We start from the raw sequence: 12,784 nt of genomic DNA, 5'->3' as shown, positions 1-12,784 counted from the left end.
GTAGTATTTTTCCTTTCTTCAATTCAAAGGGGTTGAATATTTTTTTCAGGAATACATTTTCAGTGAGCAAGTGCAATGATTTCAGGGTATGGTGGATGATGGTGTATTTAAGGTCAAACATAAGAATTCTTAAGAAGTGGTTACGGTCTCGACATGTCAGAAGATTCCAGTTACCCTGGCCAGGTGATTTTGACCGTTATGGGAACCAAACTGTGTGACCTCCATGGTCATTACCTGAGAGTGTCTTTGGCTTCCTTGATCTTCCTGACTAGTGTCTTGTGAGGTTCCCCCTCCACACTTTCACCATTCACAGACAGAATCACGTCACCTGTAGGGCAAACATACCATTGATACTTCAACACTGGATTGTCAACCAACATGTAAAAACTGAACTGTTTTGTTGAGCTGAACGTTGGAGTGAGTGAGTGAGTTATGACGCTGCATGTCAGTTTAATGTTGGAGAGCTGATGTTGGAAAGCTGATGTTGGAGAGGTTCTCAAACCTACTCAGGATGAATCTGGGATTTCAACCCTCAGTTGTAGTACTCTTACAACTAGAAGGTATGGAGAGGTGAGACAACTCAAATGTCTAACCAGTGCTCCCTTTGGATGTGTGATGTGTCTGATAATGTGAATACTGAGCTGTATCATAAAATACATAGAATCACTCCCCTCCAACCCATTCATTCACCTTCCAACTCATACACCCTCTCCTTCACTCTCCCTATATATAACTCACTCACCCTCTAATTCTCTCTCCCTATAACTCACTCACCTCTAATTCACTCTACCTATAACTCACTCACCTCTAATTCACTCTACCTATAACTCACTCACCCTCTCATTCACTCTCCCTATAACTCACTCTACCTATAACTCACTCACCCTCTCATTCACTCTCCCTATAACTCACTTACCCTCTAATTCTCTCTCCCTATAAATCACCCTCTAATTCACTCTACCTTAACTCACTCACCCTCTCCTTCACTCTCCCTATAACTCACTCATCCTCTATTTCTATCTCCCTATAACTCCATCACCTTCTAATAAACTCTCCCTATAACTCACTCACCCTCTCATTCACTCTCCCTATAACTCACTTACCCTCTAATTCTCTCTCCCTATAAATCACCCTCTAATTCACTCTACCTATAACTCACTCACCCTCTCCTTCACTCTCCCTATAACTCACTCACCCTCTAATTCACTCTACCTGCAACTCACTCACCCTCTAATTAACTCTCCCTTTAACTCACTCACCCTCTTATTCACTCTCCCTATAGCTCACTCACCCTCTAATTCACTCTCCCTATAACTCACTCACCCTCTCATTCTCTCTCCCTATAACTCACTCACCCTCTAATTAACTGTCCCTATAAATCACCCTCTAATTCACTCTCCCTATAACTCACTCACCCTCTAATTTACTCTACCTGCAACTCACTCACCCTCTAATTCACTCTCCCTATAACTCACCCTCTAATTCACTCTCCCTATAACTCACTCACCCTCAACTCACTCACCTCTAATTCACTCCCTATAACTCCTCCTATAACTCACTCACCCCTCTAATTTACTCTACCTGCAACTCACTCTAATTAACTCTCCCCTAATTAATTAACTCTCCTATAACTCACCCTCTAATTCACTCTCCCTATAACTCACTCACCCTCTAATTTACTCTACCTGCAACTCACTCACCCTCTAATTCACTCTCCCTATAACTCACCCTCTAATTCACTCTGCCTATTAAACTCACTCACCATCTAATTCACTCTACCTATAACTCACTCATTCACACCCCCCCTAGCCCCGGCCTGGTTCCCTGGACATGTTGAGCTGGTGCTTCACTGACCCAGGCAATGACTGGACAATAGTGGCCTCTACCAGGCAAACAAACATGGCAACCACCCTATATCTACCAAAGAACAACCCATGAATGGAAATTGGTCTTAAGATCTTCATCAATACTCTTCAAAGTTAATGTCACATGAATAACAACTATTGTTACGTTCAGTGAAGGAAAATAAAATTAAAAGCTGTTTTGAGGCACTAAAGTCGTCGCACAGGCGAAATGTAAACAATGACACAAACCTCATTTGCAACAGTAATAGGCCTCAGACACAAGGCATACCCCAACAACATACGTACCTCTGCGCATGCCAGCCAGCCCTGCCGAACTGTGAAGTTCCACATAGTCCACATAGGTCATCACCTCCAGCTCATTGGTCTTCTTGTTCTTGATGCCATATGTCTGTCAGACAGAGTTAATCCATACAGTACCATGTGACGTTAAGTGGTGAAATACATGCTGTATTTCCTTACTAGACAGATGGATAGAGCTGAACGACAAACACAAGTAACTAAAATTTCAAGATTGTGCTTATCCACAAAGCATGTACCTGAGTGAGTGACTTAAACTGTAAAGGCACATTGTCACTATTTTAGCCACACAGGGAATAGAACAAACCATACTACTGACTGACTGAGTTTTAGTTTTACGCCACTTTTAGCAATATTCCAGCAACATCACGTCAGGGGACACCTGAAATGGGCTTCACACATTGTACCCATGTGGGGATTCAAACCTGGGTCTTCGGCGTGACGAGCCAACACTTTAACCACTAGGCTACCCCACCGCCCACAAACTAACTAAGAAATGATGTAAAGGATGTTTCACATTGTGTTTGAAATGGGCACAAGTAGAGTCAAACATGGCTGATAGCTCACTGACCTTTGAACAATGATTTGATGACACTTAAGCCTTATTGGTACAAACTATCTAAATGATTAAAAGAAAAATTGGTGCAAAGATTCTTTAGAAAAAACATAGAAACACAAAAGTGATATCTGGAACAAACATACTAATAGCCATATAGTTACAGCCCCTACCTTTCACACAAAGACTGAACCCTGTATCCAGTGATTCCTGATAAGATAACTATTTTGGCAAATATTGATTTAATAAAATTATTTGTTTGAAAACCACATTGATTTTAACAAGATAATATGTCTCATTAGAAAGAACCTACATGCTTTCATTAGCAGTATCAGAAGAGAGGCCAGTATGTCAACAGCTCAACCTATTCCTGAAGCATATAACCCACAACAACAAGGTAAGTGCCATATTCTTATTCGTGAATAAATGCATTCCATCTAACATAAGAGCGGATGGGTCTAATATAACCCTTATCTGTGATTGTATGCATTCTTCGATTACAGCATGTGGAGCTGTTAAACCAATGTAGACAAAAGATCCACTCAAAATGAAAATAGTTTTCCAGGTTTAGTATATTTTGTCCATGAAAGTAAAACTTCTCATGTCATCTAAATATGAAGCCTTGTCATAAAAACATTTGAGAAACACAGGCAATATCTTGAATGGAATGAGATGTCATGATGAGGCAGAGGTACATGGCTAACTGCTAGGAACTCTGAGTAAGAGTGTTCTACAATGTGATTGGCTAATTATACAACCAAGGCTTTAACAGTCTCACTGTGTACCTCAGTGTTTGCCATGACACAGAAAACCTATGTATTTGACGCACAAATTATCTCAAATACACAGTGATGTAGAAGCTTGCGTTATGGTTGACGCAATGTTACTGGGCCCTAGTTTAGATAATCTAAACTTTGGTTTCTGTGAGATGATGGCGATGACTTAGTTTAATGTTTGCCAGTTAACTGCTCATTGCTGATTAAACACCTGACCTACCTTACCTTGTTTTTTGTCGTTATTAAACAATCACAGTTGATGAAGGAAACCAAGTTCTATGGATAGTCAACTTCTATTGCAATGAGTGTGACATAAAGGTGCAGGTACTAACACCGTTATCACTTGCAATGGCAGTAATGGCAGCATGCTTGCACCCCTCACTGTTTACCTACAGTATGCTTGCACACTCACTGTTTACCTGCAGTATGCTTGCACCCCTCACTGTTTACCTGCAGCATGCTTGCACCCCTCACTGTTTACCTGCAGCATGCTTGCACCCCTCACTGTTTACCTGCAGTATGCTTGCACCCCTCATTGTTTACCTGCAGTATGCTTGCATCCCTTACTCCTGTTTACCTGCAGCATGCTTGCACCCCTCACTGTTTACCTGCAGCATGCTTGCACCCCTTACTGTTTACCTGCAGTATGCTTGCACCCCTCACTGTTTACCTGCAGTATGCTTGCACCCTCACTGTTTACCTGCAGTATGCTTGCACCCCTCACTGTGTACCCACAGTATGCTTGCACCCCTCACTGTTTACCTGCAGTATGCTTGCACCCCCTCACTGTGTACCTAAAGAGTGCTTGCACCCCCTCACTACATACCTGCAGTGTGCTTGCACCCGCCTGCACCCCATCACTACATACCTAAATAGTGCTTGCACCCGATCACTACATACCTAAATAGTGATTGCACCCCATCACTACATACCTGCAGTGTGCTTGCACCCCATCACTACATGTCGCAGTGTGCTTGCACCCCATCACTACATACCTAAATAGTGCTTGCACCCCATCACTACATACCTAAATAGTGCTTGCACCCCATCACTACATACCTAAATAGTGCTTGCACCCATCACTACTAACCTGCAGTGTGCTTGCACCCACTACATACCTGCAGTGTGCTTGCACCCCATCACTACATACCTAAATAGTGCTTGCACCCATCACTACATACCTGCAGTGTGCTTGCACCCCATCACTACATACCTAAATAGTGCTTGCACCCATCACTACTAACCTGTAGTGTGCTTGCACCCCATCACTACATACCTAAATAGTGCTTGCACCCCATCACTACATACCTAAATAGTGCTTGCACCCATCACTACTAACCTGCAGTGTGCTTGCACCCCATCACTACATACCTGCAGTGTGCTTGCACCCCATCACTACATACCTGCTGTGTGCTTGCACCCCATCACTACATACCTGCAGTATGCCTGCACCCCATCACTACATACCTGCAGTGTGAAGCCCCACTTGTTGTTTTCCTGATGTAGTTTGATAGTGCGTCTACGCCGGGTCTCATCTGGATCTGTATGGATGGCGCGGTCTCTCTCCAGGTGATCCAGATCATCCCCCACTGACCCCTGCCACATCAGCGGCTGTAAAGGAAGTCAGCATCGTCTTACATATATACAGAGGGAAACCAAAAAGTGAACACCACTTCATAGCAGTGTTTCTTTATTTAGTCTCAGATTTCTTCCCACAACGCTATTCAAAGATGGTGAGGAAAACTGGAAAATGTTAAAGGAACGCTTGAATTTTCCTGTGTTCCTTTATTTGTTTCTCATAAATATATATTCATAAATTGCTAACTAATCTCCTTCTAATGGCCTAACCTTAGTTCGCTAAGATGACAAATGAGCCCAGAAGCTAAGGTGTGTGATATACAATTTCTTTCATTTGCAAACTTCACCATTAAGGACTAATAACAGATACATATGGTAAGATGTTTTTCCTCACTCCATATCAGTAATGAAAAAAGGTCAAACAAAGTATTTCAATATCAGTAAAAGTCACCCTTTGACATTCCCGTCAAAAGTCTTCAGACACACGCTCACATGCCTTTGTTTACCCTGACAATCAGTTCCTTTGAGTTGTCACAAAACAATTCTGTTCATGTGTTACAAACAAGTCTCAACATTACTTTCAACTCCAGCCCAATTGCTAAATCTCTGAAGTAAGTAAAAATAGAGGGCTGAATGTATATTATTTCACACCACTCTTACATACAAACAGTGAGCTTATCAGTCCGACTATCCGACAGGCTTGTTGACCTACTTAGCTGACTGTTCCTCAACTTATATTACAAGACGTAAGTGGGGAAACCATGGAATATGCTTCTTAACAAGTGCCACTTGATGAAGTAAACCCTTTTGTAACCATGACAACCAACACTGGCTTCCATCCGATAAAATCATTCAAACACTTTTCATTTTTAGAGTTGCTTCCGTCTTTTTCATATTATATTTAAGACTGGAGACACAAATGTGTTCCATGATCACATCTGTTAATACCAGCGTTACTTCCACATTACATTTTTGTCTACCTAGTGATTTGGACTTCATATTTCTAACAAGCAAGCTTATATGTTGTTTATGAAAGTGGAAAAAGAAACATGTTGGTGTACAATAGGGCACTTGTGTTGAGTGAATGAGTGGTTTTACGCCGCTTTTAGCAATATTCCAGCAATATCATGGCAGGCGGACACCAGAAATGGGTTTTAGACATTGTACCCATGTGGGGAATCGAACCTGGGTCTTCAGCTTGATGAGTCAACGCTTTAACCACTAGGCTACCCCAAAGCCCACCCAATAATAATAGGGGTTGAATTGATATGCATCCTATACAATTTCAGTGTGCAACAGGACACTTATGGGTGAGTGAGTGAGTATGGTTTTATGCCGCTTTTAGCCATATTCCAGCAATATCATGGCAGGGGACACCAGAAATGGGCTTCACATATTGTACCCATGTGGGGAATCGAACCCAGGTTTTCAGCGTGACGAGCGAACGCCTTAACCACTAGGCTACCCCACCGCCCCCAAGGGCACTTATGCCATTGTCAGGTGTGTCCATTACAATTTTAGTATGACAAAGTAATTTTAATGAGTAATTCTAACAAGATTGATTTGGATAGATCTTCAGACTCTCTGAATTTAATTCCACCATGTGCTAAATAATAATCATTTAAATTCAAGAATGTTGACCCCATCATCACTTTCTTTATAAAGTCAGACTTGCCGACTTGGTTGATGCATGTATTGTATATCCATCGTATCCCATGATGCATGTCATCGTATCCTGATTGCGTAGATCGATACTCAATCACTGGATTGTCTGGTCAAGACACGATTATTTACATACCGCCATCATGTTACTGTAATATTGCTGAGTGTGGCGTAAAACATTAAACAAACAATAAATATGTTCAGCCATTACTGTGTTCCTGCAGCTCCCTTCAAACACTACAAACTTTAACTGTGCCACTAGGAGCTTACCCACTGGCACTCGAATACAAGCAGCACAGGAAACAGGTGAGACAGACTAGAAACAGGTCAAAAGGGCCTCAAAACGGAAAAGTCAAAAGGGTCGCATGAAAGTCAAAAGGGCTACAAACCCCTAGTCAAAAGGGCCACATCAAAAAGTCAAAAGGGTAACCTTTTGACTAGGACCCTGGGGTAACCTAGTGGTTAAAGTGTTGGCTCTTCATCCCGAAGACCAAGGTTCCATTTCCCACAAGGGTACAATGTGTGAAGCCCATTTCTGGTGTCCCCCACTGTGATATAGCTGGAATATTGCTAAAAGTAGTGTAAAACTAAACTCACTCACTCACCCTTATACAAGCAACTTTGAAGCCCCTGAATTGGTTTTTCACCTGCACACATAATTACATGTTCTTGAATAGAACAGCAATTGTATTATCGCAGATAATGACTGCATTGTTTATTTGCTGTATCAGGTAGAGTAGTCAACGTGTTGATTTTAGGGAGATAACAATTGAAAGGTCAACACTGAATAGTATTCATGACAGGAAATTCAGGGTTTGGTGTTTTGAATGAAACATTTTTTTAGGTAAAATAAGGTATTAGTTTCCACTTGATATCTAAGTCTGTTGTTCCTTGCTACAAGGAAAATACTTGAACCAGCCACTGTTAAGCAGCAGTCAGTAGTACCACAGCTCAACTTAAGGCCTTGTGTTCCATACTTCCTGATGACTATAATCTGTACATTCAGCAGGAAAGTTACATTAGAGAGAACACTGCAAATTAGCATGCATAACCCGTTTCAGGTCAAGTCAAGCTCCCTGTTTCTCATCAGCATTTCCATAAGTGACTGGACAAAGTTTAGGGGTTTGTGTTTTAAGTTGTTAATTTTGTACAATATGAAGAGACTAACCATTGTGACCACAGTAGGTTCTCTTTGGAATTTGATCATGAGCAGAAAAAACATGCAACAAGCCTTATCTCAAAACATATGGTGTGTATCAAACTTAAATAAGGTTATAGCTATAAAACTAAATTCTCATCTGTGGGAATTACTGGGCAGAAAACATTGAGTCTGTAAAGTTTAAAATATGTTCAGCCGGAATGTGTACCAATGGTCCTCAATGGTTCTCAATGGTTGATGAGGAATAGTTTTTAAATAAAGTTGTCTTCTGTGAGTTAATGACATGATTTACAGATGTTCATGCGATTAGCGAGAAAACAATTGATGTTCTTAAGCACCCGAAACCCATAACATGATGATATACACTTACTAAGTAAACACATTTGTGCCTACTCATCAAAGGCCTGAACCCATACTGCCAACAGACTAAAACACATTACAACCAGGGCCTCCTTGATGTTAACACAGTCATGGAAATGGTAAACTTGCTCTGCATTCTGCATTCTGAGATTCCACGTGTTAAAATCCCAGAAAACGTACACAAAAACTTTCAAGTATTAGTTCACATTTCAGCTAGTTTCTGTTTTCCTCCTAGCTCAATTGCCAAGATATTTAACATGTAAACAACTTGGACAACTGATTGTTCAATAATGGATATCAACTTCATGAATACAACCATTTATACTGACAATAGTAGTCCAGGGCCTCCTTTCACAAAGCACTAAGGTGATCGTAAGTCACTAAAGGTAACCTTAGTGCAATGTTAAAGAATGGGAGTTAAGGTTAACCTTAGTAAAGGTTGCTTCGTGAAAGGAGCCCCTGGACCTTGGAGTATCAAATGAATGTGTTTTGGAGTCTAGGTTCTGAAGCTCACCTTGTTCAAATGGTATTTGTATATAAAACTATGCATTTTCAAACAAACGTTTACAGTGTGTGTTGTTAACACACTAATAAGTCAGAATATTCAGGATGAAGGGAAGGAGATGGTTTTGAGTCAGTTTGAAAAGCATTTATACATCATAGGAGGTCAGGTTAATTTTGGACAAAAGCCCAAAAAGGAACAGGTTGTGAACATTGTGAGCTTCAGTGAAACCAAGAAGGATAGGCATGGTTCTGATAATCCAGATATCACAACCACGGTGAATCTGGGATTGAAACATGTTACTAGAAAGGGAACTCTACAACAGAGCAACTTTATACACACAAATATGAAATGTTAACTTTCAGTATGACAACTGAACTCCATGGTTCAGTGCATGAGAGTTCATGTGCTACTGGGATCAATGCCACATTCAAAGGTATGTTTCACTTTCATAGTGATTCATGCTTATTTGTTTGTTTGTTGTTTAACAACGCACTCAGCAATATTCCAGCTATATGGTGGCAGTCTGTAAACAATCTAGTCTTGACCAGACAATCCAGTGATCAGCATGAGCATTGATCTGTTGAATTGGGATATGATGGTGTGTCAACCAAGTCAGAGAATCTGACCACCCAATCCTGTTAATTACCTCTTACAACAAGTATAGGCTGCTGAAGACCAATTCTAATCCGGATCTTGCATACATGCATTTGTGTGACTACTTGTACTCTTCAGTTATGAGTGAGTGAGTGAATGAGTTGCGTTTTCGCAAAACTCAACAATATTCCAGCTATAAGGCTGACCACCCAATAAATGTCGGGTCTGGACCAGACAATCCAGGGAAGCATGAAGGTTTGAAGACCAATTGGGATACTGATGACATACATGCAATTTGTGTCAAGCCTGACCACTCTTTAGTTATGAAGGTTACATAGTGTTGCCTTGAAGATATCATAGATTGCCAACTAAGATACGTCATACTAACCCCAAAACTCCTTATTTTATCCCATTAATGCAAAGCACCACGCAGGGTAACAACACAAACTATATTCTAAAGTCAGAGGATTCAACCACTGAGCTTCTACAGTCTGGGCAGATATTTCTCATCTACTATACGCCTGAGTGAATGTTTTTAAACCTTATTTCATGTGTTTGGGTATGTATGATAGAAGTGGGATGTGACCAGGTACACCCTATGTCTGTATCGCTACAGTGGCTGGTGTTTGTGTGTTTGTATGATAGAAGTGGGATGTGACCAGGTACACCCTATGTCTGTATCACTACAGTGGCTGGTGTTTGTGTGTTTGTATGATAGAAGTGGGATGTGACCAGGTACACCCTATGTCTGTATCACTACAGTGGCTGGTGTTTGTGTGTTTGTATGATAGAAGAGGGATGTGACCAGGTACACCCTATGTCTGTATCACTACAGTGGCTGGTGTTTGTGTGTTTGTATGATAGAAGTGGGATGTGACCAGGTACACCCTATGTCTGTATCACTACAGTGGCTGGTGTTTGTGTGTTTGTATGATAGAAGTGGGATGTGACCAGGTACACCCTATGTCTGTATCACTACAGTGGCTGGTGTTTGTGTGTTTGTATGATAGAAGTGGGATGTGACCAGGTACACCCTATGTCTGTATCACCACAGTGGCTGGTGTTTGTGTGTTTGTATGATAGAAGTGGGATGTGACCAGGTACACCCTATGTCTGTATCGCTACAGTGGCTGGTGTTTGTGTGTTTGTATGATAGAAGTGGGATGTGACCAGGTACACCCTATGTCTGTATCACTACAGTGGCTGGTGTTTGTGTGTTTGTATGATAGAAGTGGGATGTGACCAGGTACACCCTATGTCTGTATCACTACAGTGGCTGGTGTTTGTGTGTTTGTATGATAGAAGTGGGATGTGACCAGGTACACCCTATGTCTGTATCTCTACAGTGGCTGGTGTTTGTGTGTTTGTATGATAGAAAGGGATGTGACCAGGTACACCCTATGTCTGTATCGCTACAGTGGCTGGTGTTTGTGTGTTTGTATGATAGAAGTGGGATGTGACCAGGTACACCCTATGTCTGTATCACTACAGTGGCTGGTGTTTGTGTGTTTGTATGATAGAAGTGGGATGTGACCAGGTACACCCTATGTCTGTATCTCTACAGTGGCTGGTGTTTGTATGATAGAAGTGGGATGTGACCAGGTACACCCTATGTCTGTATCACTGCAGTGGCTGGTGTTTGTGTGTTTGTATGATAGAAGTGGGATGTGACCAGGTACACCCTATGTCTGTATCACTACAGTGGCTGGTGTGTTTGTATGATAGAAGTGGGATGTGACCAGGTACACCCTATGTCTGTATCACTACAGTGGCTGGTGTTTGTGTGTTTGTATGATAGAAGTGGGATGTGACCAGGTACACCCTATGTCTGTATCACTACAGTGGCTGGTGTTTGTGTGTTTGTATGATAGAAGTGGGATGTGACCAGGTACACCCTATGTCTGTATCGCTACAGTGGCTGGTGTTTGTGTGTTTGTATGATAGAAGTGGGATGTGACCAGGTACACCCTATGTCTGTATCACTACAGTGGCTGGTGTTTGTGTGTTTGTATGATAGAAGTGGGATGTGACCAGGTACACCCTATGTCTGTATCACTACAGTGGCTGGTGTTTGTGTGTTTGTATGATAGAAGTGGGATGTGACCAGGTACACCCTATGTCTGTATCACTACAGTGGCTGGTGTTTGTGTGTTTGTATGATAGAAGTGGGATGTGACCAGGTACACCCTATGTCTGTATCACTACAGTGGCTGGTGTTTGTGTGTATGTATGATAGAAGAGGGATGTGACCAGGTTCACCCTATGTCTGTATCACTACAGTGGCTGGTGTTTGTGTGTTTGTATGATAGAAGTGGGATGTGACCAGGTACACCCTATGTCTGTATCACTACAGTGGCTGTTTGTGTTTGTATGATAGAAGTGGGATGTGACCAGGTTCACCCTATGTCTGTATCACTACAGTGGCTGGTGTTTGTGTGTTTGTATGATAGAAGTGGGATGTGACCAGGTTCACCCTATGTCTGTATCGCTACAGTGGCTGGTGTTTGTGTGTTTGTATGATAGAAGAGGGATGTGACCAGGTTCACCCTATGTCTGTATCGCTACAGTGGCTGGTGTTTGTGTGTTTGTATGATAGAAGTGGGATGTGACCAGGTTCACCCTATGTCTGTATCACTACAGTGGCTGGTGTTTGTGTGTTTGTATGATAGAAGTGGGATGTGACCAGGTACACCCTATGTCTGTATCACTACAGTGGCTGGTGTTTGTGTGTTTGTATGATAGAAGTGGGATGTGACCAGGTACACCCTATGTCTGTATCACTACAGTGGCTGGTGTTTGTGTGTTTGTATGATAGAAGTGGGATGTGACCAGGTACACCCTATGTCTGTATCACTACAGTGGCTGGTGTTTGTGTGTATGATAGAAGTGGGATGTGACCAGGTACACCCTATGTCTGTATCACTACAGTGGCTGGTGTTTGTGTGTTTGTATGATAGAAGTGGGATGTGACCAGGTACACCCTATGTCTGTATCACTACAGTGGTTGGTGTTTGTGTGTATGTATGATAGAAGAGGGATGTGACCAGGTACACCCCATGTCTGTATCACTACAGTGGCTGGTGTTTGTGTGTGTACCACACTGACAACCGGGACACCATGTCAGTAGGATGACATCCACAACTTTAACATTCACCATACACTGTAATGCTTCTGCTTTGTCATCTATACAGGTGTGACAAACAGAGCAACATAATGACATGGATGAGAGGATGACACATTGAGGAGCTTGGGTCAATTGTGCATGCATCAACAAACATGCCAAAATATATGACTGTACAGGGCACATGCCACAATATATGACTGTACAGGGCACATGCCACAATATATGACTGTACAGGGCACATGCCACAATATATGACTGTACAGGGCACATGCCACAATATATGACTGTACAGGGCACATGCCACAATA

The 12,784-nt window shown here is 41.9% G+C and overlaps 1 protein-coding gene across 3 annotated transcripts in view; it reads right to left on the bottom strand.

Moving 5' to 3' along the window:
* LOC124265256 overlaps positions 1-12,784 on the bottom strand; it is a 43,263-nt gene that overhangs the window by 5,105 nt on the left and 25,374 nt on the right. For all 3 annotated transcript variants that reach the window (XM_046700044.1, XM_046700042.1, XM_046700043.1), the window contains exons 2-4: positions 4,962-5,105; positions 2,151-2,253; positions 235-328 (exon numbers count right to left, since the gene is read on the bottom strand). In XM_046700044.1, the coding sequence (XP_046556000.1) occupies positions 235-328; positions 2,151-2,253; positions 4,962-5,099 (335 nt within the window). In that variant the 5' untranslated portion in view covers positions 5,100-5,105. The remainder of the gene's footprint in view (positions 1-234; positions 329-2,150; positions 2,254-4,961; positions 5,106-12,784) is intronic.

The sequence above is a fragment of the Haliotis rubra genome, unplaced genomic scaffold (genome assembly GCF_003918875.1).
Source record: "Haliotis rubra isolate DU_JTF1 unplaced genomic scaffold, ASM391887v1 Scf97, whole genome shotgun sequence".
NCBI lineage: Eukaryota > Metazoa > Mollusca > Gastropoda > Lepetellida > Haliotidae > Haliotis > Haliotis rubra.
The sequence above is the reverse complement of the archived record's forward strand: the minus strand, read 5'-3'. Positions and strand labels throughout refer to the sequence as shown.